Source organism: Empidonax traillii, unplaced genomic scaffold (assembly GCF_003031625.1).
Source record: "Empidonax traillii isolate 1590-97213 ecotype Southwest subspecies unplaced genomic scaffold, ASM303162v1 scaffold7:size3022706, whole genome shotgun sequence".
NCBI lineage: Eukaryota > Metazoa > Chordata > Aves > Passeriformes > Tyrannidae > Empidonax > Empidonax traillii.
In genome coordinates this window covers 1,790,257-1,817,946 of record NW_020955200.1, presented here as the reverse complement: position 1 = coordinate 1,817,946, position 27,690 = coordinate 1,790,257, and the positions used below count along the sequence as shown (strand labels likewise).

The 27,690-nt window shown below is 39.9% G+C and overlaps 1 protein-coding gene across 1 annotated transcript; it reads right to left on the bottom strand.

Moving 5' to 3' along the window:
• Positions 1-986: 986 nt before the first annotated feature.
• On the bottom strand, positions 987-27,690 carry FAM189A2 (family with sequence similarity 189 member A2). Its single transcript, XM_027881351.1, is given in 12 exon segments — positions 987-1,046; positions 2,190-2,261; positions 2,263-2,465; positions 4,805-4,915; positions 8,591-8,663; positions 9,254-9,383; positions 12,156-12,268; positions 12,360-12,485; positions 13,253-13,378; positions 14,810-14,920; positions 24,658-24,717; positions 27,142-27,690. Coding segments are annotated over 12 exon segments (1,734 nt in total).

Below are 27,690 nucleotides of genomic sequence, written 5' to 3'. Positions count from 1 at the left end.
CATGAGTACTTTGAAACTACAGAAATGAAAACATACACCACAGATGATTCAGAAGATAACTACACATGGACCTTCAGCCACTCAGTGGCTTTTCATAATATGAAATACAAATATTGTCTACATCAGAGACTGAAGTATTTCACCTCATTTGCTTAAGTGATAGACTGGAGAAATTGTGAAGTCTCTGGTAAAGGGTGCAGCAGACAGGCTGAGTTTGCTTTCTGTGTTTCCCTGAGTGCCACCCTCCATCCTTCTGTTTATTACCATTTCCTGTTGAAAAACATCTGTGCTTTAGAGCTTTGGTTTTGATTTTTGTTATGTCAGTAAGACAAGAATAATACTCTGCCATTAAGTGAGAAGTTCACTAAGCCAAAAGAGCACTTCTTTATATTTTTATTTCAGTTTGCAAATCAACACCATGTTTTATAAAGAATCATTTAAAAATTCTGAACACAATTTTTTTTACTAACTTACTTTGTATCTTGAAGTCTGCTTTTGTGACTAGAGTTCTTAATACAAGCCAAACTACTGGTAATTAGCAAAGTGATACTGCTTTTGACAGCTCCTTCCACAAGAATGATATATAATCATACCCCAGAACTGCACGTTACTAAACTTCAAAATGATGCAACAGGAAAGCAACGTATCACACTATGCAACTGAGAGGCCAGTATGGTCAGATTGCAATCTGCTTAATACGCTTTGTCTGGGTATCAGAGTAATAAAAAAGACAAGGTTATTGACACACTTTTCCACCCCCTGTCAGTTATGATTTTGCTGTGCAGTATGTATATGTCTGACAGAAGTGCTCTGCTGAGTCATAACTAGAAACCTGTTTTAATCAGTAGTTTAATTGCAGTTTTCCAGAAAACACTAGTAAGACTGTGAGACCATTCAGGTTCTGCTCCTTAGATCCTCCTCTCTGCTAGTTGATCTTCATCTGTGGTGTCAGGTAGTCAGGTCCTCACAGCTCTCTGGGATGCCATCTATGGGATAGGTAACATGTCGACTCTCAATGACATGGCCTCCTGGGCAGGTGTCATCACCTTTTAAAAGGGAAAAAAAAAGGTAAACCTGTTTTCGTTTCAGGCTCTTACTCCACTACAATAGTTTCTTACCCAACTAGAAAGAAGCTAATTGTAGTGCTGTTATGTCTAATTTAAAAAACTGGAAACTCCCAGGTATATTCCAAGGAGGCATGGCAAAAGCAATCCCAGTTTGGAAAAGGAGTGGGGTAATTTTTCATGGTGTTGTTTTTGGGGTTTTTATTTGGTTGGTTTGGTTTCTGTTTTATCCCTTGAAGGTGCACAAGAATTACCTCACTCCAACCTATGGCATATTCTGTACTGGTTAAAGGGAATCTAAATGTTGCTTCCTGCAGAAGCTGTTGAACTGTAATAACCTTCATGCCAGTGTGATAAATTAAATTCTCATAAGGAATTTTTTTTTCCCCTAGCTGTTTCTGTCAAATTTGTTGAGGCTTTTGTTGCCTGAAGGCTGCAGTTGGAAATCTAACTTTTCCTGCAGAACCTAAATGACACTCTGATGTGTTTTGCATGAGAACTGAAACCAAAACTAGTCAGCAAATCACCAGTACCACGCATGAATCAATTTATCTATCCAAATGGTCTGTAAGCTACCCAAACATATGTTTGATGAAGTCTGAAATGTCTGAAACTCCTAAATAGTAATTCCATTAATGTAAGCATGGATTTTCTATTTTCTGCTTTTTTTCCTTTAGAACAAGGTCTTATTTTTATCTTGGGAGCCAGTCGCAAAGAAGTTGCTTCTAGTGGGTTTTCATAAAAATTTCCTTGTCAGCCTCCATTCCGTCCTGTTTGTAATAGCAAATGCTTATTTATAACATCTCCCTCTCCCCTTCCACACTCAGCATAAAACACTGTCACGTTATTCACAGTTCATGATTCCACCATAGAAGACCAACTTGTTCAATTTTGGAATAGACAGATGTTCGGTCTTCTGATAACTTTCCTCTCTGTGTGGTTGATAGAGAAAGAGACAGTGCAGCTGCGCATCCTTTTGCATAGTCCCTACATGAAACTTAGGTACTGAAAGAAGCTAATTTGGTGCAAAAACTTTGACATGCAGAGTGGTGAATGTAAGCATATACTTCCAAACGAAATCTGTGGGTTTTCACATCACCTGATAAATACAACTGATAAAACTACCTGCTCATTGGTGATGGCTTCTGCCATATGTTTCTCATCTGATTTTAAAACACACTTGGTCTTTTCCACCAAACTCATGTATGTCACGGCTCATGCCGCAGGAGGACTGCTGTGGAATCCGCGCAACAAGCTATTTAATGTCTGTGTAAGACCCATAGTCTATAAGATACTGGGGTCTTCCCCTCAAAGCTCTTGCTCTTGAACTCTTCTGCAAGATGACAGCATGGAGTTGTTTTATGTTGCTGTGTGTTGCAGTTTCAAATCTGAACAATGTCCCTGAAGACTAAGAAGCAAAGAAGACACCCCACATGGTTCATGGTACCCCCTGTGATTTCACTCCTGGTTCAGAGAGGATGCAGTGCACAGTTTAACCACATAAAATACTCACTCTATAGGATTTACACTAGACAAAATGCCTGTAAAATAGAATCGTACATAGCTATGGCTGAGTGCCTATCCCATCAAGGGGTCTGGAGGGACCCGATCCCCCTTCGGAAAGCTATTTGCCCTTTTGTGTATATTGGTTCTGTTCTCTTTTGTTTCTGATCTGAAGAGACCTGAAATGCTCCTTGAGTGTTAATGTTAACATTCAGTCATACATAACAGGTTAAGCAAACCTAGAAGACTTTTATGATCTCTCTTCAATTCTTTGTACCTTTTAGTTATTATCAGTGAAGAGGACTAGTTACAAAATATCTTGTCAAGCTGTTAGCTAGTAATACTACAAAGTGGAAATTCAGTGGGAAGAAAACATATCCAAACATGCAAAATTACGTTGCAAGGATTAAACACGGGTCAAAAAGGAATCAGTTTCACTGCCTTCAGTCCAAATAAGAATCCACTGCCTTTTGTGTGAACAACAATTATCAGATTTTTTCCCTATTAAAGAAAATATAAATAAGAGCGCCTACAGGTTGTTCAAGAAGGATGTTAATGTTGACTCTATATCAGTGTTATTGTCCATACCACCATGATGCCAGAAGGAAATGCAAAAATTCCTAGCAAGAAGGCACTAACTTGAAGCAACATCCATTGTTCCATTGCAGTGAGTTCCCTTTCTGCAGCACTTGTGACTAACTTTCAGGTCTGGGTTTAAAGCTTCCAAACACTTTTGACATGGAGTCTCTCTACAACCGAAATGCTCTGCCCTCAGCTATGAATAGGCTCTGTGTCATGTAACTATTGCTGCGGCAGCAGATTCTAGGGGCTCCTGTGATGGAAGTTGATAGGAGGAAAAGAGAAAAAAACACATGAAACAGCAGAGGCATGAAAACAGTTCCTCAAAACAGCAAGTGTAATCCAGGTAGACATGCTCCCAAATATACAAAATAAATGGCTTTTACTAAAACGTCCTATTTGCATTTACGTTTTGAGTGCTAATATGTATTGGCAGCTACTATGGGGATTCCAATATCCTCTAGTAAAAATTGCAAGACTCTTGACTAGTGCATTTTTTAGGACTGTCAGCAGAATCAAGGACTCTACAGTCACGCTAGCAGTTTCCCCATAGCAACTGAATTGGATCATTGACATCAAAGTAGCTTCATCTGCTGTCCACCATGGGTTGTGTTGTTTGGGGTTTTTTTGCTTTTTTGATGTTATGAGGATCAAGAAAAGGGGAGTAAATTTATAGGCTAGTACCAAATACACAAGCTGATTTTGCTTTAAATTACTCATATGGACAACTGCCCTTGCAAGATTTTAGATGTCACTGCACTGAGAAATCCTGTGTGCCCCACCACTCATCTTCCACCATCTCTCCCTTCTACCCAGGCTAGCAATGCCTGCTACAAACTCTGTCTCTAGATGTGTGTGATGGTTTTAGTCTAGGCCTTCCTGGTGACCAGTTCGTAACCAAAGAAGTAGCCAAGTACCCAGTATTCCATACAATTTTTACGTAAACCAGAGTATAAATAAGTCGGAGATTAGAGACCTCGCTCTTTTCTCTTCCGGCGAGGTTTGGGAACAGTGGGTCCCTGCATTGGTCTCGCTTATCTAAGGCTGAGGCCTGCAGAGTCCACCGTCCTACCACGTGGAGGTTTGGAGAGTGCTGGCTGTGACTGCCGATCCTGCTGTTCTAAGGGACGTGGTGAGATCTGTTTTGTTAGTTATTAGTATAGTTTGATCTAGTATACCTGTTCGGTGTCCCTTTTGTTCTCTTTCACCCCCTTTTTTCCCTTTCCCTATCCCTTCGGGGGGGGTGGACCCCCTTTTACTGTGTATATAGCATCTTAACTGTACATAACTGTAATTTACGTAAATATAGATATATTCTTACATAAACAGCTTAACTTTGGGTTCTTTAATTTTTATAGTTTCTTTTCCTTTAACCTAAGGGAAGAAAGGAGGGGGGAAGGAGGCTGCTGTCCTAACTTTCGGGCATTTGGCAGGGAGCCAGGTCCAAACCGTCACAGTGTGAAAGCTGAAAGAGCAGCAAGGCTAAGAGATTGAGTGGAGGTTTAGCAAAGCACACACACACACTGCTGTAAGATAAAGATACTCTGTTCAGAGGCACTAGCTGATTTCTGCAGATATGAGGTTCAAAGCACTAACCTTCTAAAAAATGTTCTTTTAAGGAACCATTACATAATCACAGGTAGAGAAAATCAAGTCACCTTGAGGTGAGTGGCAGTGCAGAAGCACAGCGTCACTTTTAGATTGTTTCTGCAATCTTGCATTTGAAGAGGAAAGCCTTGCTCTGCTGGAAGACTCGCATGTTTCTGCAGCTGAGTAATCAAGAACAGTTAAGGAAAAGCAGTCAAAGCAGTCAGAATAAAGCAAGTCTGTAGAAGCTATTAATAGAGATTATTTCTGATTTTTTCCCCCCATGGACACAAAAGCCTAGAAGTGCATGGATGTGTGCACAGACCCACAATTGCTCAACAGTCACTGGCCTAAAGCCTCTTCGAACATTTGCAGAAACCTGTTCAGTCTTGTGCAACTGGTGCAACAAAAGACTACAGTGTTGCCTAGTACAAAAATCACCTTAAACTACCTGATCCGAGAGAAGGGAGCTACAGTTTTCATGGAGAGAAAGCTAAATCTCTCCGAGCCCAAAATCCTCCAGCAGTTGTACCAAGTTATGACAGCATATGGCCATAGAGATCAGTCACCTTTTGCAATTCATTAGCTTGTAAAAAATCAGTCCCTATAAAGGAATTAAAAATCTTGTTTCATGAGGTTCTTTATTAAAGTAAAGATTCTCCTGAATTCTTGTGATACATTTCATCCTTCTAATTAATCAACAATCCTCCTTTTCCTTAGGGTGAAATTAGATGCCTCAATTGCCATAACTGCCATTTACTGAACTGGACAGGATGAAGTTACGTCTATTTCTTACTAAGCCTAGTTCTGTACCTCCATCTGATGGCACCTGAAATATTACAGAAAACGATATTCTTGCTCATGCAAGAGTTAAAAAAAATGTAGTGGCTTGACCCTTGCTGGATGCCAGGTACCCACCAAAGCCACTCTATCCCTCCCCTCCATAATAGGGAGAGAAAAAATATATGGACAGGGGAGAAAGGCTCGTGACTTGAAGTAAGGACAGGAAGAGGTCATTCATCAATTACCATCACAGGGAGAACAGCCAGCCTGGGGGAGTCGAATTTATTACCAATCCAAGTAAAAGCAGGATAATGAGAAGTAAAACAAATCTTAAAAACAACTTCCACCCATCCCTCCTTCCTTCCCAGACTCTATCTCCTCCCCCCAGTGGTGCAGGAAATGAGGATTATGACAGACTGATGAAACAACTTTATGATTTTATGATAATTCTTTACAATATTAATGTTTCAGACATCAGAATGACAATTGGCTTAAGGTGATGTGTACTGGAAATGCATACACACAGTATGTGATGATACAGAGCAGGTACCAAGCACCCCCTGCCACGAGTGGAAGGTTGCATGCTTTCCTACTACAGTCAGCAGAGAAAGTACCATTCTGCTTGGCAGGAGTGCTTTTGAAGTCAGTAAAACCATTTTAGCTGGCACAGAGAAGCTTAGAGCTCCTCCTGCAGCCAGCAGTGAAGACTCCCCTGGTTCTGCCAGCAGAGAGCAGTGCGTATCTTTAACTTATCCATCAGGAGTAAAATTAATTATCAGCCCTAATGAAGCCAAGGGAATCATGGCATCATACACAAATGCCCTGCATGACAGACTGCCAAAATAAACTAGAAGTTCAGGTTTTATTTATAGATGTTACAGGGCATCAGGTGAGACTGCCCATAGACTTACTCTGCCATAATTCTAACATATGCCTCCATTTTATATTTCACTCCTGCTATGGTTTAACCCCAGGAGGTGGCTCAGTTCCCCCCAGTCAGTCAGCCAGTCACTCACTCACTCACTCTCTGCCAGCGAAATGGGGAGGAGAACTGGAACAGCAGAAGTGGCAGAACTTCTGGGCTGAGATAAGGACAGCTGAGAGGAAGTGAGAAAGGGGGAGAAGAAAACAAACAACAACCTCCCCAAAAAAACAAGTGATGCAAAAGCAATTGCTCATCACCAGATGACTGTAGCCTGTCCAGTTCCTGAAAAATGGCAACCCCAGAAAACTCCCATCAGGTCTTTGTTGTTGAGTGTGATGATGCATGACATGAGACATGCCTTTGGTCAGACAGAGCCATCAGTCCCATCTGTGTCCCCTCCCCAGCTTACATGCTGCAGGGAGGGTGGCAGGGTAAGAGATGGAGCAAGCCTCAATGCTGCCCAAGAACTACTAAACAAGAGCTAAAACATTTGTGTGTTATGAATACTGTTTTGGTCACAAATCCAAAACAGCACCATGGTGTGCTATGAAGAAAATTAACTCCAGCCAGCCAGATGCTGTACTCCTCCCTGAATATAAATAAAGGAAGAGATACTGCTCCGGTATTTCTTTTTCTTGAATTCATCGCCCCTAAGAAGCCTTGGCATCTAGAAGAAACACTGTTAATTATCTTTGTTAAAATGCTCACTTTCTTTTTTATCTGAATTTAACAGCCAGGTTGATATTTAAATGTCTCTCTACAGACCTCTTTATTAAACAAAAATATTGGACAAACCAGTTAAAATGATGGAGGGTACATTTTGTCATATGTTCTCAGGTAGAGACCTACCTTTGCTTCTTTCAATGGAAGTTTTCAAATACAAATGCCTCTAACACTGCCTCATCATAGCCTTTTTAAAAAACAAAACAAAATTTATTGACTGTCCTTCATAGCAGTTGCATTTTCTATAGTTTTCCTTTGCTGTTTCCCCTTCTCATAACTTTTAGAAGTCACACATAGCCTTGTGTTTGTTATCCTATTTTTGTTTGTGCTCAAAGAGCTCTGAGAAAGCAACAGGAGTTTTATCAGTAAGCAGGCCTGGAGAATGAAACTTTTTGCTACAGCTCTTCTGGACTTCCTTCTGGTTATCATAGCTGACAAGACACAGAAGCATCCAAGTGCTTGTTTTTAGAGGTTTCAGGTAGACTGTTAGTTTAAGGGAACTTTGACAGAGTTGACATTTGGTTAAAGTATGACCACATGTACACTTTTTTCCCCCCTGACACCACTTCATAGGAACAATTTCAACTGATGCACTTCAAACCAAAAGTTTTTTTAAAGTTTGAGAAGGAGGTTGGCAGAAGACAGGCCACAGTCAAATGAAAGATTTAGGGCTTCTCCCCTGCCCCAGTGTCTTTACTCTTTTGAGGTGTGAATATTGTGCAGACAGGCAAAAAGCCAGCTGTTCCACAAATGACAATCTTGCCATAATGGCAAGTTCAAATGAAAACTGGTACAGATTTTCAGAGGTTGTACTGAAAAAGCTGCCTGTGACTTACCTGGAAGCCAATAATATTTAACCACAAGCATACACTGCAACAAAGATTAGGCTGAAAATTACTCGGAACAATTGGCATGGTTTTCTAAACAGTGCTGAGCAAAGCTTGATGTGGTCTCTGTGAGTAATCTAAATATGTCCTGTACCAGTATGCAGAAACAATTTCGTAATTCTTTCAGTTCAGGCTCTATAATAGTGTAATTCCTAATTTAGATCTACACACTACAGCATTAGTCTATCCTTTTCCTATTGTCATCAGCAACAAAACGTTAACAGGCCCCATCACATATACTAAACAAAAGGAAGTACTGGAGCTGGACATCATTTGTTGCAACATGTGGACGTAGTGTCAACAACTAACTTGTAGGTTACTAAAAGGGAAATGCATCTTCCTTTTTGTATCTTAAGTGCAAAAAACTTTTTATGGGTCTTAAACATTAACCCTTGTTCCCACTGCCCAAAATAATCATGATTCTGTATCTTTTGCTTACAGTATGGTGTCTTTCAAAGAAATAATAGTGTTGCTGCTACATCAAATTATGTGTGTTGGGTAGAACAGCTCTAGAACAAATTTTAAAATGTACTTTTTACCTTGAGAGTCCTGGCCTGTACTCTCTTCCACTGAATCAACACAGTTCATGGCACTTACTTGTAGTGCACCTCCCTGGAATAAAATACAAAAGTTGAAAAATTACAAGTCACCATCTTTCTCTGGCATTTTCTAATAACTGCAACATTCCACCTTAGACAGGAAACACTTTTGCTTAACTGCAAAGTGACTATTTTTTATGTGTTTAATTCCACTGCAAAATCAAGGCTAGGGAATGTCTAATATTAATGCTCACCATTCAGGTCAGCCAATTCTTTCCTACTGAGTATTTCTGGGGAAAAGCACCTGTGTTCTGAAAACAGCAGTGAAAAGAGATCACCAGTCATGGTAAAACCCTGACCTAGTCCCTCATGACAGGAGTGCAGGTGCCTGAAGGAAGTAAAGCAAGGAGGTCTAGAATAACCAGCAACAGATCTGTTCCATGGTGCTTTTTGCTCCTTCCCCCATGCCCAGGCAGAGCTTTCCAACTGGGGAAACTTTTCAACTCTACAAGTAAGTGATCAATTAAAATCTTTGGTGAAAGTTACAGCAAGTCACATCTGTAATCAAATGTGTCCTCCTGGCTTATGTTTATCACGCCTCAGGGCAACCTTACCCTTACAGCAGAAGAAACAAGTCATACTTCAACCTCCTGTGGCCTATACCTGCTCAGAGGTGTTCGAGCTCTGCACATCTTCGTAAGGGGGAGGTGGGTCCACATGGAAGAACACTTCAGCACCATTGATTTGTGTTGCATAAACATTGGGCAAGGAAAGCCCATCACAGACAAGTGTCCTGCAACAAACAGCACAGAGCAAATCTGTCAGTATGGCTTTCCAGTTGCTGAAAAACATCATCTGCTATCAAACTCCACCGGCTTTCCTGTGCCAGCTCCGATTTTGGCATCTCAGTCAAAGCTATTGGACTCGCCAAGAGCTGTGAGACATTTTCTCAGAGGATGGTAGGAAGTTGCTCCTTAGGAGATGCCTCTCTAGTACGTTCCCCAGAGCTTCAAACACCTTTGGGCACTACTGCGCCTAAGAACACATTTCAGTTTTACTTCAGAGATTGTTTTATTTCAAAAGATTCAAATACAGATTGCCCACTCAAAATGTGACAGCCTAGCTCTGTGATTTGTGAACTACTGAATTCTTAATTATAACAGAAATTCAAGATACTTGTCATAGGTTTGAAAACAAATGTTGGAATTTCTTCCCCAGTGTTGTCCCCCCTTTCCCGCCATCTGTTTCCTCTGGGATGGGGGGAGTCCCAAGGGGGAGATGGAGCGGAGCTCCTCTGGACACTGTCTGGAGGGAACAAAGGTGACTGTGAAAACTACTTTCTTGCAAGCTGAGAAGAATGATGAAAATGCCCATGGAAGACTGCTTGCACAGACAGGAAAGAAGAAAACTTCCAAAATGAGAACCTGGGAGCCCTTTTGTGAAAGGGTCCTGTCAGGGCAATGGAGGTAATGCGTGGAGAAATCTGAGGAAAAGAAAGTAGCTAGTTTGATAGCTGGTCACTGCATTTTTAGTCTTAAAAATGGGGAAAATACAACATGTTAAACAGTTTTTAATTTCAGGCTATTTCATCTGCTCTGTAAACTTCCAGAATAATTTAGAAGTACTATGGAAACTGATGCTTCCTTGACATTAGTTCACTTTTTCCCAATGTGTTCATGCTGAACTTAAATTCAGTGTAAGCCACAAAATTATATACATTTTGAATCTTAGTTTTGTTTTTAAGCCTTGCCTGATCTGGCCTACCCACCTCAGTCTCATCTTGAAAATTAATGTTGCGTCCAACTTTTATGTTAAAACTTCTTACAGAACATGCAAATAAAAAAGCATTCCCTTGAGTCCCTTATTTATAAATATCATTTCTAGAATGTACCCAAACAATACTTTAAATTGGACTGAGGTAGATTTCTAGCCTCCAGGTGACTGTCTGGTTGCCCTACATGGATCTCCTCTCCCCTAAATTCACCTGTCTTATAACACTTCCATAGAATCAGAGAATATCCTGAGTTGGAAGGGACCCATAAGGATTATAAAAATCCAACTCCTGGACAAGTTTGTATTTTGTTTTTCATCTGGAAACTCAGCTGTAACTGTTTCTGTTGTGCCAACACTGAAAAATTGCTATTTTTTTATTTGTGAAATAACCAGATTAGAGGTAGGAGTGGACCAGACATTTGTAATGCTAGGATTTTTTGTCTACCATTAAATAAGTCTAGAATTTCTTCCACAATCAAGTGAGCAAACCAATTGGCTTTGACAGCAGAGCCTCTGGCTTTGCAATTTAAAGAATGGAAGAGAATAGCTACCCATTGCAAACATGTCCAAGGACAGAAATTAGGCCTGTCTCTTACTTTAATTCTGCACTTCTGCAGAAACTACCTGAACACCCTGAAACAAGTAGCATGACTTCAGAAAGATGTCACCACCATTTAAATGTTATTATCAACAAGATTTAACACAGTCACAGGCAAGATAGCTACTCAATATTAGACCACACAAGCATCAAGTATTGTTCAACAGCACCGACTGTGCTTAAAAAAAAAAAAAAAAAAAAGGAGATTGCTGCTTTGAAGAAGCATAGATAGAATAATATGCCAGATGAAGAATGACAGCTCCATTTTAAAGCAGGGGAACTCTGAAAAGCATGTTTCAACAAATATTGATTCTTCCAAAGAAATCACATACCATTCTGTTCTCATAAGCAGCTTGAACCAAGACTTACATAGGATGTTTTTAGTAATGTTTGCTCTTTGGTGTTTTAGAGGACTCGTTCTTTCTAAAACCTACTGCTGTGCCATGATACCGTTTTCTAGACAATCCCAGGATCAGTATTACTTCTGTCAGGATCACACAGTCTTGAAAGTCATGCACACTATTTCTTATGAAACAGTGAAATAAACTAAACATTCCTGCACACTGCAAAAAGTTGGAATTTTAAGCAAGAGTAGAGTGACAGTCTGCTTGAGCATCATACTTTATATATAATATTGTGTGTTCAGAACAGAGTAAGGCAGCCCCACCTGAGTCATAAGTTAATAAAGAAAGCCAAGCTGCAAATTACTTTTAAGAGCACATAACCACCTGCAGGACAGTAATTAGCTGGCCTGTCAGTGCAGTCAAAACATACCCTTCAGTCAGCCCAAACTACCAGAGGGAGAAGGGGAATCACTGTGGCAGAAAGGTCCTTGAGAGGACACCATTCAGGGTCTCTCACACAAGTCTTGCCAAGTGGTTGTCTGGCTTCCCATCACTGCCCTGACCTGCTCTTGACAATATCATTTAAGTTTTCAGCTGTGTCAAACTGTAGTATTTCTGTTACCCAGAAGCAGTTCCTACAGAAACTAAAGTGAAAACCACAACATTTTTCCCCTTAGCCACACTGTATTTATGCTGCCTTCAAAATCAACAAGTTTTTTTTCTTCTTTTCTATTTCCCCTAAAGTCACAAACCTTTTTCAGTCAATAACAGAGAAAAAAGTCTTAAAATAAAAAGAGTAGGCAGTGTGTCCAAAGTCACTAATAGACAGGAAGAGAGTGTACCATTTTACCTCATCTGGGGAGGATCAGAATTACAAGCTGCAAAATAGGAGGGAGGCGGCACTGGCGGGACAAAATCATCAGGATCCGAAACGCGACCTTGGTCTTCAATCTGAAGTTCACCCTAGTCAAACAAACGTTCTGTTAAAACCCATCTGAGCTACAGAAACTACTGAACTGGGTAACCTAGTAATACTGTTACCACCGCTGTTTACAGCCTGGTGCTCACTTACTAGGCAGCATCTTCTTGATGCACTTATCTGCCAGTAATGCAGGACAACCGCTGTAAAGCAAACTGTAGTGATGAGAGCATTCAGGACACAAAGGCCTAAGAGAACTTTCTGGAAAACATGAAGATGTGTGAAATTAATAAAAAAATTTAAATCAAGGTATTTGTAAATGTTAAAATAATAATAGTAATAATAATCAACAACCAAATTTAAAAAAACACAGAAGGAACAGGTTGACTGTAGCAATTACTTCTAAGAAACATTTGTGATGAAGTCTTTAGCACAATCTCCAAGATTGGAGTAATTTGCAAAAACTTGCTTTGCCCTATTGATTGTCCTGACAGAGATTCAGAAGGGTTCAGTACAGTTCAAATGTGATTTATAGTCCATTGATTCATCAAAGAATTTAACCTTTCTCTTAACTTCTGTGGGAAATCCAGCTTCAAGATAATCACCATTAAAAAAATGTTAAAGCTCTTTTCACACTTGAAGATTATTCTGATTGGGAGTATTATTTCAGCAGTTTCTAAGCCAAGAAAGGCTGAGAAGTTCAAAAGACTGGTTAGGGAAGTAAATCATTAGCTAAAATTTACATCATATTTGCCTATACAGTCTTGTCTTAATTCCACTGTTTTTTTGGTCGAATAAAACACTTGGTTGTATAAAACTGCTTATTGAATCAGCAATGCACTGGTCAAAACCCAGAGATAAAAAATAGCTAAACTGTTACAGAACCATGAGGAGCTTCTGACTGGGGTAAAGACTAGAAAAATAACAGAATTTTTCCACAGTAAACACAGCAGCCACTTCAGCACTGCAGTGTTGCACAAGCATGGACATTATAAAAAAAGTCATATGAAGCAGTGTGTGTAAGATACCTTGAGAAGAAGATGAGCAGAAATGCATGACTTCACATGGTATAGCTTCAGAACCGTCTCTACTTCCGTGCATTTAACGAGATTAGGTTCTTCACAGCAGAAACAAATCTTGTTTTCCTTATCCATCTTAAAGAAACAGAACTCCACTTTTTAGTTTTAACTGCTTTATGCAACACTTTTACCTGCATAATATAGAACCTATGTTTTAAACTAAACACGTGATCACAAAGAAGACTGGAAATACAAGATCATAGAATTAAATTTGAACAGTTTGGTATGCCAATGATTCATGCATTATAAGCACTTCTTATCTGAAAACCAGCATTATGGATAAGCTTAAGACATTTAAATACAACTTAATTGTAAACAAAGCTGCACTGTTTACTAAGCCATTTTATTATCTGTGCTACTTCAAATGCATAGTAGCCTAGAAATTTTCTTTCACTGATGTATAAACCACTCTATGAAGTGTACACATTTTCTTTGATTCATGAATGTATCTTGCATTTCTAAGGATGGAATGAAACACACAACTATAACTGCAACTTAGTCAAACCATTAATAGTCACATCTGTGCAGCACTTGTTGTTTGTAACTTTCAAATTAATACTGACTTAGTTTTCAAAGTAAAAACGCAATGTTTTCATACCTAGAGATAATTGGGTTTTTAGCTGTTAAACTTGATAGTTATGTCAACACTCTTCCACCTACAGAAGCCACTCTACAGAGTAATTAATGACTGCAAGAATGCCTTTTGGGTGTACCCTCTGCTTCCAACAGCAGATGGCTCAGAAATTCCTGAAACATTAAACTGTCTCATCAGGAATAACTTTACCAATTCTCAGTGCTGCTTTAGTACAGCGATACTGGTTGAATCTACACTATGAAGTGCTTCTAATCTTGGACTCTCACTGCAATATGCCTATTGGCATGTCAAGGAATCAACAATACCCTTTGTGAAGCAATAAAGGAAAGGAAATAGATATTTAAAGATCTTCCCATTAATTCTTGAAGTCCTTCAAGCTTTTACACACAATCATCTTCATTACCAAGTGATCCCACATTGTATCCTTTCAATTATTTCACAGATTTTGGTTCATAAGTAGTTATTCTTCCTTCTTTTCATTCATAAGAAGTCACACTTCTTATAACGACCATTTCAGAAAAATCTTTTGCATTCTGCCCTGTCTTGCACACATAGCTTCTTCCTCACATAGAAGTGTTCTGAAAAGCTAGTATGATTTCGTTTATCTTATTTTTTTCCTCACAGTTCCTAACGTAAGGTATCAACACAAATTGTCCTCACCAGGTGAGGCAAAACAAGAAAAATAATCCCACCCACAGATTATAATGACTAAGCTTTCTGTAGGTAGTTCACCACTACCAACTCAGGCTGTTTTCTACACTTTATATTTGTCACATTACTAAAAAAATCCCTTATGCTAGAATCTTCTTAAATGACTTGCAACTCTACATTAGCACATTTTGTGATTTCTGCACAACAAGCTAATCTACCATAATGAGAAGAAATAGATGTAAGTTGGTATGTGTGCTCACCAAATTGCATCTGGGTACTCTGGACAAAAACTCAATGCCTTGACATCCTAACATAAATCCAGTCAAGCTCAGTGGAACACAGATGAGAGACAGCAGAACAAGCAGCCTGATCTGGAACAGCAAAACAAAATTAACTGCAGTGGCAATAGGAACCCAGCTCAAAGAACCTATGATAGCGCAAATCCCACTCACAAACTGAAACTGGGAACACCACCGCTGCTTTTTCAAAACTTCCCATGACTTCAGTGCCCCAAGGTGTCTATTCCCAACACCATTGTCTTCTCTCTCTCTCTCTCCTCTTATTCTGCACTAGTTATGCAGAAGTAAAATACATGCAACTATTGAAAATGTCAGCAGTAACAGCATAGGCAACTACAGGTTTTTCTGAAGCGCAAAGTATGATTTGCAAAGCCCTCTGACTTCCACTGTGTGGTCATACTCTTCCACCATGTTTAGCTGCCAACACATTCAGACCAGTAAAGAAACCTGAAAAGGAGGAAACACATTAAGCCAACATTCACGATGCACTGAATTTCCAGAACTATTTTGCAAAAAAAATAAATGAAAAATATTTGTCCCAGTACAGTGAGGATGGAGACACTTATGAGATTTTAGTAATATGATTTTATTTCTTCCGGGGTACTAAAACCAAAACATTCATAACTCAGATAATACCTTCAGATTTATAGACCATCTGAAAAATGAGCAATAGCAAGCGTAATAGAGAAGTTGAAAAAGGACAAGCAGAAGTAGTGGATAAAATGATATCTCACTTTCACCTCTGCCCTTACAATCTGCACTTACATGACTTGGGATATGGATTTTGAACACATATAAGAACTTTCCATGTCCCAGTTCATACAGGCAAGATTTTTATGTACTTCAGGAGAAAGTACTATGGGTAAGACTACTACTTTAGAGACAAATAAAAATTATATTCCTCCTTTAAGGATTCAATCTTACAAATCAAGTATGAGATCCCTACTGTCCTGAAGAATCCTTGTTAATAACAACCTGTTCAGTCAGATTTCTTTGTAACAAAATGGTCTAAATTTGAAAAGCAGGGCATGACAAAAAAAAAAAAAAAACAGAGGAAGAGAAGGAAATCATGAGGTACATGGGTTCAATTCTTCTCCAGGCAGCTTTAGAGCGGATCCAGAAACAAGGACTTCCTAAACATGCACAGAGAACACAATGGCTTTGCCAACTAATTTAGCTAATATACCATAGCTAACTACTTGGAATATGAATCAAAAAACAATCAGAGTTGTTGCACAAATTCTCTTCCCATTTTATGAGGTTCAGGGAAATATAATCACCCATGAGTAGACCAGAGCCAAAGAGCATTACTGTAAAAGCTCATTCCTTAAATTATAACATCTCATTACTAGGAGGCTTTACAGAAGTTTGACATTTTCCCATAAGGTAGGTTTTAGTCTCAAAACCCCCAATAACTGAATTAGCTATCAGTACTCCTCTGAAGAGGACTGGGACTATTCTGTGTTCCACATACTAAGAACAAAATAAATATTAAGAGGAAGAGTATTTTCCCCTAGTTTTCTACTAATCATGAAAACACAGGTTTTTAGTTCTAGTAAGCACTCTGAGTGACATTTGTTTTTCTGTACAAACACAGAATCTAACAATTTTTAAAAATTAACTCCTTACATAGCACTCAATGAATCAATATAATTTCTTTTATCTAGATTATCTCAGTTATCCTTTTGATTAAAACTCCTTTGAGAAAATAGTTTCACACAGGCATTTCATATAAAGAACTACATTCAACACAGGGCACTGACAACTAGGAATTAGCCATTTAAGTGAAATAGAACTTGTTTCAGCATAAAACATCTTTATAGTAAAAATCTCATTAAATGGTATTATGAAAAACAAGAGGTATATTTGTCCTCTTTCAAATGATAAGGAAGTGAAATAAAGAAGTGATGTGGCCAAAGGAAAGAAAGATTTTGGGGGAAAAAAAAGTGCAAATTCATATTTAAGTTTTCTCCTTTGGTACAGAAGCTGCAACAGAAACCATTCAGTGTACAGCTATATGAAATGTTAGAATCAAGACTCCTAATTAAAAATTTTGAATAAAATTATCGAGATTTTTTTGAAGAAACACGGTAAAAAATCAAAGCACAATGAGGAAGAGAAGGAACATTATTTACAGATATGCAAAACAAGGATGACAATTTCTGCATTTATGTTCTAATAAATCCTACCATTCATAAGTGCAATCTTGATCTGTTTTTTATTACATGTATAGTCTATTTTTGATGCATAATCCAATATTCAGACAATCCTGCCAAAGAAGCAGAAGAAAATTCCTCAGCATACAACCTAAAATACTACCATAATCTGAGCCATAATCGTAACATTCACTACTACATATCTGACACTGGACAAGACAATACATGGTACTTGAATGTCAAGAGAAAAAACTCCTTTTCCTTTCTGCTCCATCACTGGCCAGCATTTTCACCGAATCACTGAAATTGGAAGGGACCTCTTGAGATGTCTAGTCCAGTCTCTTGCTTGAGCAGGTTCATGGTGTTCCTGCTTGTCACAGAGGCCCTGGAACTCAATGGTTTACAGCAGGCTGCCAAAGATAACGTCTGGTGGGTTTTGACTGTCTCAACAGACAGATACTTCACAACCTCTCTGAGTAACCTACAGCAGTTTTTGACCACCATAACAGTAAAAAAGTGATCTCTTTTGTTTCGATGAAATTCCCTATTTTTTTCAGTTCTGCCCTTAGCCTCTTCTCCTGTCAGTGAGCACTACTGAGAAAGGTCTAGCTCCCTATTCTTCCTTCCCTCCCATCAGCTATTTACAGAGATGCAGAGGACCCCCCCCAGGCCTTTTCTTCTCCAGGTTGAACAGTACCAGCTCTCATACCTCTCCAGGCATGGGAAGATCATGTCCCTTCACCTGGTGGCAAATCTCTGTCTAATCCAGCCCAGGATACAGTTAGCCTTCTTTGCCACAAGAGCAATTTGCTGTCTCATGGACAGCTTGTTGTCCACCCTGGTTTTTCTTTGCAGAGCTGCTTTCCAGTAAGGTGTTCCCCAGTGTGTACTGGTGTCATTTCCCTGCACAGACAGGACTTTGCATTCTCCTTCGTTGAACTTCAGGAGATTTCTCTCAGTCCATTTATCCAGCCTGTCCACGTCCTTCTGAATGGCAACTTTTAGCATATCAGCCATTCCTCCCAGTTTTGTATCACCTGTGAACTTGATGAGAGTGCACTCTGTCCCATTGTACAGACCATTCACTTAAGTAGTACCGGCCCCAGTTTCTACACTTTGGACTCTGCTGACCAGCCTCTGGCTGGCTCAGCTTTGTGCCACTGATCATAACTCTCTGGGCTCAGTCAGTCAGTTTTCAATCCCCCTCACTGTTCAATCTAACATATATTCTGTTAGGTTATTTCATCAGTTATATTCTCCTGCAGGTGCATGTTTAAACTTCTTCTCTGTCACTACTCACCTGTAAGTAAAAACAAGTGTTCCACTTTATCCCAGTGACAGAAGACCCCACCCAGAGGAGAGAAGTACTTCTCAACTTAGAAAAAACAGACAAAGGCAAGCATTGTATTTTAAAAGTCACAATAGACAATAACTGGTCTTAACTGCAGTGATAAAAATGGAAACAACTCAAATTGAGGCTTCAGTTTGGCTCACAGCCTTCATCTTCTGAGCATTAGATACACAAGGACTGTGAAGAGCTGCAGAAAGCTGTGAGGAACATTTATATGAAGTAAAGTATATGAAATCAAAGTGTATTCTAATGTTAGATACAGTATTTGCTATTGTCTTGAATGGATTATCTCTTCCAGCTAAAAGAGTCATCATGGACTTCGAGGACTCCAAGGAAGCATAAATTTGCATAATAAAGCTCTGACACTATCTTTCATTCTGCGTGGGGAGATGGCTTGTTGTCCCACTGCTGCTGCCATTGAAGGGAATACCTAATGCCAGAGAGGAATTGCTTCCACTTAATTATGTGCACACAGGACTCATGCCTAACCAGGCACTTCAATGAAAGAAAAACTTTTGTTCCACAATCACCAACTCTTATATCCATGTACAGCCTACATATGTACTTTATAAACATCCTGTAGGAAAAGGCAAGTTAATTTATTAATTGTACATATGCATAGCAATGATAGCAATAATTAAAAATTTCGAGACCTTACTAAAGTTCTGTCAGTTGTGAGAGCATGGAGACTCATAACACAACTGAAAAAAAAAAAAAAAAAAAAAAAAAAAAAAAAAAAAAAAAAAAAAAAAAAAAAAAAAAAAAAAAAAAAAAAAAAAAAAGCCACACAAGTAAAAGTCATATTAATTCATTTACTTAAAAAATCACAGATTTCAAATGAAGGACTAAAACACCCTGCATATACATACGAGAGAAAAGCTTTTGCAGCATAAACTGGCTAAAAGCCTCTCGTGGCTTTTCATAGTCTCACAATTAAAAGCATTATTTCTTTTTATTCGCTTGTACTGACTGTAAAACCTTTGTAAAATTACCACATATTGACCTAATGCTGGAGTCTTGAACATGAGCAAAGATGTTAACATTGAGCTATTTTACTTCTAAAATCAAGAAAAAAAGGTACTACTACAGTAATTCTCACCAAAGTTGAATGACTTTGCTTATTATAAAGCACATGACCAGGAAGAGATTGTTTTTCAGGTGCATGATTTGCAGCTTCTGTTTATAATGCCTTATACTGTTACTAGCAGGGCTAAAATTTAAAAACATCATTGGAACAAATAAAATCTTTATTTTAAGGCTGCTAGGATGTATTTTGTTTCTGATAAAAATTCTCAATTAAATACAAGGTTCACTACAAATAAATTCTTCAGAAATTTTCAAGTTTATAAATAAATGCTTGAGTTCCATAAACTCTTCTGTATAAATCAAAATTTATGCATAAACCAAAATTTTCTGTCATAAACCAAAAATACTAACACTTTTGAACTATAAAAATCTTTCTATTAAAAACTTCAAATACTTGTTACCATACTGTAAAACACAAGAATAATCCAGACTGAACGACGCACGCTGAACACAAGACTTTGACTTTTCTGTCAAACCACACAAAGCTTTACATGAAAACTGATGGCATGTATGAACACGAAAGCTGTCATGCTAGCTAACAACAGAAGCATAAAGCACATGATGTAGCTGAAAGCCAGAGCTGCATTTAACCAGCCTACATGTGCTCTGTTAATTTCTTGATCCAACCATTTGCAGATACTGAACTGCTCCCCAGTGCTTGCAGCTACAGCAGTTAAACTCTACTCAGCGTAATAAATTGGTGTCCTGCTGGACACTGGCACTTTCATTTGACCACAGCTAAGTCTTCTCTTTAGCAGCAAAACTCAAGCACCAAGCAGCCACCAGTCAGATGCTAAAGTCTTTGTATCAGCTGGTGAAAAAAAAAAACCCAAACCAGAAACAAACACAACCAGAGTAACCTAAAAGAACACTCTGCAGGATTGCAACTAATCAGTACATGACTGAAAGGAAAGGATACTTCACTAGCAAAGGGCTTCTGCATTCAGCAAAGCATGTACAGCTCCAGGCAACAATGGGGAATACAACACAAAGTACACTGACTAGTCCAAACTAGCATATGAGTAACAACAGAGGCTATTATAGCAAGCATGACCTGTTGAAGATGTGAGTAGTCCTCAATTACGCACAAACCAGCAATGGAGATTTTATGTTCCTCCTGAAAAAAATCAGTTCCTAAAGTCAAAAATAAGATTTAAAGCTGTATGAAAGGAAAGAGTTTAGGACCAGATTTCAGAGATGAAAATCCTGAATCCTGAAATCCTGAATCAGAATAGCAAACAGGTTTCTTCTATAAAGAATTAGTATTTTTAAAGGGAGCACGGATAAATGTCAACTGCTTCATAAAGTTTCCTAAGTCGCAAACCGACAATCAAAACCAAAAATTAGATAATACAGAAACACACGAGAAACAGCATCACCGTGTTCTTGAGCATACCAGAATCTGCTCTGAGGATCAGCACCTCCTCATGGACAAATTCTGTAGCACTCACTAGTCACTGTAATTTTGCTCATGACTCAGCTGTGGGAATTAGAAAGTTTAGATGATGGAGCTTAACCATCTACCCCTAATTACAACCCAACTGTTACATCTGAGAGCTTATAGCACACATTGTGTAAAATTAAAATCTAGATACAATTATTCAACTTGAGCTGAAAACAAAGCCATTTTGGGGGCTTTGGGACTATATGAAGACTTTGGGGGTGGTATTTGCACTATTTGAAGAAATTATGAAAATGAGTGATTGAAAACAGCTCAAACACATAAAAAGATGAACAGAGGCCCTTCCTTAGGCATTTGTAGATTAAGACATAACTATATAGGGAAAAAGGATAACCATTACTTAATCCTATAAACTTTACACTTTAACTGTTGAGCACAGTACAAAGTTTCTGCATAAAGACAACTAAAAGCAGATGTAAGTTGCTGCAACATAAAACACGGTAATTGATATCACTCCTTAGATTTCTGGCAAGGCCCTAGGACAGGTACCCAACATGTTAAATATCTGGGTTCCATAAAGATCTTATAAAGCCACCTCCAAGTGCAACCACTTCTTTCCACAAAGCTCACTTGCTGCATAAAGGCATTTTTACACCTGACACTTGCTTAAGTTAAGGGTTATCAGGGACACTACTGTAGGATCTCTGCTGCCTTCACAGCTTTGTACAGGCTTTGTACAGGCAAGCAGAAAAGGGATTCAGTGCAAAAGCTGGGAAAGATAAATCCATTAGAAGTGTATTTACAAGAAACAAGTGCTACACCTTACATAAGGAGCAAAGAGGGGAGGACAACCACAGCTGAAAAAATGATATGCTTTAGTTCTGAATGTATATTATAATTTTGCTTGTGAATGCCATAACTCTAAGTCATGACTATGAAATTAGTCTCATTGCTGAGATATGCAGGAAGCTTGCTTTTACAATTCACAAAACTCCTCATAACTCCCTAGAGAAAATGTTCAAGTAACTACAGTGTGGATATATTAGTATTTAGCACAAGATAAATATGCTCACAGAAACTAACAATCTGAACTTGAAATACCGTAGCTAGTTCAAGGCATGATTTCCTTAGCTTTATGAAGTGTTTAATGTTAATGTCCTTTTTTTTTTTTTTTTTTTGTACACAGAACAGAGTATTTCAATTGGAAGAGACCTACAACGATCATCTAGTTCAACTCCCTGACCATTTCAATCTGACCCAAAGTCTACAGAGTGTTGTCCAAATGCCTCTTAAACCCTGACAGGCCTGGGACATCAACCACTTCCCTGTGAAACCAGTTCCAGGCCTTAACCACTCTGCCTGTTCCAGAGTTTGACCACTCTTTCAGTAAAGAAATGCTTCCCAATGTCAAGGTTGATCTAATCTGGCTATCAAAAATCAGACCTCTATAAAATACACATATAAAAAACCCTGAATCACAGAATCACATAATCAGTGAATAACTGTGGCTGCAAGAGAGCTCAGGAAGACCCTTGTGTATCGTCCTGCTCAAAAGCAGGGTCAGCTATGAGATCACAGTGGGCTGCTCAAGGCTTTAATCAATCTTATGTCAGAAATTTTCCCATCTGCTACACAACACCCTAGGGCAATCCCAGGGCATGATCATCCTAAAGATCATTTCATATAAAAGAAAGGATCAGGAAGAGCTTGGTGCTTTCATATTTAAGTAAAATTAGTAAAGTCCCATAAGGTTTATACATTGGAGAATGTAAAAGAATGAAAGAGCAACAACAGACAAAAGGAAACTACAGAAACAATATGCTTAAGAAACAGTACAGAACACGAGCAATACAGGAACAGGGAGTGTCGGGGTTTGGGAGGCTTCTGGGGGGTCTCTCCCGGCGCTGTGAAGGTTCCTAGGGCTGAGATCACCTCTTCCCCCCCACGCTGCCTGCCCTCGTGGCGTGGACAGGCAGCGGAGGGGCCTCTGCCCGGAATAGAGAGAGCACGCAGCACGCAGGGAGGCCAGCAGGAAAAGAGAGAGTTTATTCAAATGTCCCCCAGCTTATATAGGCTGGTGGGGAGAGTGGTGATTGGACATTTAGATAGCCAATACAAAGAGACAATATCCAACATAGGAACCAATGATATTCAAGTGAGTTATCAGTTTTTAACCCTTACAAGGGAGCACTTTGCAAACCTCAGGCATTTTGAGACAGATGGTGTTTACACTCACTTTGATGAAAACACAGTTCTCTCAGATTTGGAGGCCTCAACAGCAAGGTCCTCTCTACAGCCACAGAATTCAAAAAACTTGCCTTGCTCTGCCTGTGTTGCCCAATGTACACTGAGAAACAACAATGCATTTTGGGGATGTTGTTTGACAGCTGGTTCAGTATGAGCCAGCAATGTGCCCAGGTGGCTAGGAAGGTCAATGGCATCTTGGTCTGTATGAAGAATAGTGTAGCCACCAGGACCTGTACTCAGCACTGGTGAGGCCACACCTCGAATGCTGTGTTCAGTTCTGGGCCCCTCACTTTAAAAATTACATTTTGGTGCTCAAGTGTGTCCTGAGAAGGGCAACAAGGCTTGTGAAGGGTCTAGAAAACATATCCTATAGGTAACAGCTGAGGGAGCTGGGTTTTTTTAACCTTGAGAAGAGGAGGCTCAAGGAGACCTCATCACTCTCCACAACTACCTGAAAGGAGGTTGCAGTGAGGTGGGTGCTGGTCTCTTCTACCATGCCTGCAGTGAGAGAACAAGATGAAATGGCCTTAAGCTGAGACAGGGAAGATTCAGATTACATATTAGAAAAAAAATTTTCATTGTTGGTGTAGTCAGGCATTGGATTAGGTTGTCCAGGAAGGTAATCGAGGCACCACCCCAGAGGTGTTTAAGAGGTGTCTGGATCTGGCACTGGGTTTGATGTGGTTTAGTGTTTTAGGGCTTACAGTGGTAGTGCTGGGTTGATGGTTGGACTCAATGATCTTAAAGGTCTCCTCCAACCTCCTCCAACCATTGTTCTAGGACTCACTGATTCTATACCTAGCTCACACATCTGATACTTAATACTCCTCCCTGATGTCTATGTGCATCCTAAAGAAGTGCTGCACAAAAATGAAACAACTGCTTTGGCCTGGAAGAAGTCTTCAGAAGTGGCAAAAAGGAAAAAAACCCCAGACAAATAAACAAAAAAACCCCAAGCCAACCAACTCACCAAAAAACTCCCCAAACCCACAAACAAAAGCAACTCCAAAGCATTTTTTCAAATCCCAGCTCTGAGACATTAGGAGCCACACAGCTTCAGATTTCACTTGCAACTGGAAACAGCTAACAAATCAATTTACTTCTCTCACTGCAATGCAATGTCAACTGTATCTGAAACGGTAACAGTGGCAGGACTTCGGCTAGCTCTCACAGCCGCTATCAAAAAACACTACAACTAAGCTAAGCTTTAAAGCTATCTCCCCCATCTCACTTTAAGCAGCACTGCCTCAGAGAGCTAAATTATTTATTCTAAGCCAGCACTTCCTTACATATACAAAACCACAAAATGTGCTCTGTAAACAACATTAACTATTCTTCCACACATTGTCCCTTCTTGCCCTTACTGGGGACTCCATCCATGCAGGAAAGAATACGGCCTTTCATGGCCTTTGACTCCTCTTTCAATAATTATGATTCTACAGTTTAAAAGGAGAGACTCAACCATACAGGCTGTTTTTTCAAGGAGAAAGAAGAGATTTCTCTTTTTAACAATGACTATTAAATCAGGATTATATTTTGATAATTTCATTACAACATTTTAATCCACACTTACCAAAATCACCGACCTCTTCCATGTTGTCAACGCAAAGATTCCACATAACATTGCCTACAACATCAAAAACATCAAGAAGTGAACAACTGTTCGTGAAACACTATTTACTCTTTTTTTTTTATTACTGTTCTAATGAATGGTACTTTTGAACACTACAACAATATTGGGAAGATATGAAGATGCACTCAGAGGATAACAACCTGTGCTTCTGAGGTTCTTCACTCCTAAAAACATCCTGTGAAATAACAACCAAATTTAAATCTACTCTTATCTAAATTTTTTCCTCCCAAGAAACATCTATGGGGACAAGTAGTATGTCAGCAACTCTGACCTTCACAATTGACTAAAATAATTATTTTCAGCCAATTGAGCACTTGTTCTCTGCAGCATAGCCAAGCAAATCTAAAAACTGGCTCTGTGTCTCCACCCTGTGCCACTATTCCAGCACTTCATGAAGCGGCTGCCTCTTTCTTCTCTTGTGCTAATTTGGCCCTCTTCTGACCATTCTGGTGAACTAAAACCCAGAGCATGAACCCTATCAAAACCACTGAGGAGCAGCAGCACTATCTCCCTGAAATGACTTGCTATTTAAACAGATTAATGCCAGTATCAGCATGAGGAAAGAAGAGAAATAAAAGCAACAGCAGTTGTTAGACCAAACTTGCTGAATAACAGAGTTGAACCCCACAAATTACTTTACCTTAGAGGGCAAAACAGTTAAGGAAGGAGAAAGAATTGCTGTAGAACTGAAACAAATAGCATACCCAAATACTCTCTCACAGAAGAATGGGAACCTTATAGGGAAAGGAAAATCAGTTTTTCAGTATGTCCTGCAAATCAACAGGTATACTTTTAACCCTTTGTGACTAAGCCAATTGACATCAAGCTCCTACCCTAAAAAAATTCAAGAAGACTAGACCAAGCAAGAAGTCATCCACTAGCATTTTTATTAAATCCCTTCTGTAACTTTATTCACTTGACCATGATCAATCTGATCTAGCATAATGTGCATATATGACTTGGCCAAAACACCCACTGGTATAACCACTGGTGTTGCAAAACCACATACATAACTCTGCAGCTTTATAACAAAGTATTTTTTTGAATTCTCTGACTGCAAAGTGATCACACGACTTTATAACAAGCACACCAATACCGATATGAATTGCTTTCTTGCCTTAAGGACAACAAGATTTAATTCACTACATTTGTTAAAGCTTTACGATAAGAAAAGTCTTTCTCAAACCTTTCCTGACTTGTACTTAACAAGTCATCATGTTGCAACTATAATGAAAAAAAATCAAACCAAACAACAAACAAAAAACAAACAAACAAAAAAAAACCAAGCCAAAAAAACCACTCAAACAGACACCATCAATTCCAGCTTTTAATGACCACTACTCTTCCAAGTTGCTTCTGGGCAAAAATTTTCACTCATGTTTTAACAACCACAAGGCATTTTCAGTAACTTTTCTGAGTGTACTATTGTTTCAGAGATAGCATTAAAAAATCCCAAACAATGCCAATACCCTTCTTCATTATTAAAGATACTGAATACTTCTATTTTCCATGTGCAATTTTAAAACATTTTAAAAGCATATGCATGGTTCTGTGCGCAAGGTTCAAAGAAAGTCCAGAGCTTACATATACTTAAACTTCTTTTAACCTAGAGTAAAGAAAAAAAGATGAAAGATCACAAGAGAGATACTAAAAATACACATTTGGATGGTCTGGATTTCCCACCACCACCCAAGGACTATGTACTTTCATTATACAGACAAACAGAAACTACTCGATCCCCAAACCACAGGTCACGGAGCACGTTTTCACAGGTGGTGAACAACACTGCAACGTAATTTAAACGTTTAAACCAAGAGACAGGCTGATGCTCTTTACCCTAACAGTAGGAGCTGAGCATTCCAGCCATAGAACATGACTTGCTCATTGCTTGAGGGCCCAGAAATTGGGAGCAATCACCCTGACCCTTCTACTCCTGTTGAATTCTGCTTACCACTGTCAAGCTTCTGCAACACAAACTATTATATATATATTCTGTATTTATAAAGCTGTGGTTTAAAGCAGGGTCCCACATGACACAGAATAACTCCTCTCCATGCTCTTTACGAAACTGTCACAACCCCATCCATTTTTTCCCCCTGGAACACTGTTTTGTCTGTCATGAGAGGAAAGGCACAATGCATAAAATCAATAAGCAACACAATGCGTGAAAGCAATACGTAACGTCTACATACACAGTGACTTTTGAAAATCTTGTTTCTAATTGCGTAAAATAATTTTTATTTTGTTATAATTATTTTTTTGGCGTGGAGGAAGCACGTCAGTAAATAAATTCCCCACTGGGGTCAAGCTGACATCCTGGCTAAAGTGTCAGGGAAAGCGTTACCCGCACCCCATTTCTAAACGGGGGCGGAGGAGCGGGACAGAAGCCCGCTCTGCCCCGCAGGTGTCCCGACTTACCGAGAAGCCGGCCCAGGCGGAGCTCGTGCCCTTTACCTGCGGGGCGCTGCCAAGCCACACCGTCGCGAAGCTCAGCGCCAACAGGGCGCTGCCCAGGCCGACCTGCAGCAGCGCCAGCAGGAGCGGGAGTGCGGGCAGCACGCCCGGGGGGCACGGGAATGGGCATGGGCATGGCCGGCCGCGCTGCGGCTCGTCCAGGCGGAGCGGTGACGGCGGCGGCGCCGGCGGGAGGGCGGGGGCGGCGGGGGCGGACAGCGAGCCCTGAGCCGGCTGGGGTGGCGGGGCGAGGCTGTGCGGGGCGCCGCGGGACCCTTCCATCCCCGCCGGCAGCGACATGGTGGGTGGCGGCGGCGGGCTCGGGTCTGGCCGGGCGGGGCCGTGCCAGCCCCCCTGCCAGCCCCCTTGGGTTCCCACTTCCTGCGGCTCCGCTCCACAGGGAGCGCCGGCCCCGGCCGTGCCCTCACTGCCGGGCGGGGCCGGGACCACCTCCGCAAGGTGCCTCTCGGCAGCTCCGCTGCCACTCCCCGGACTGCCCCGACCCCGTAGCAT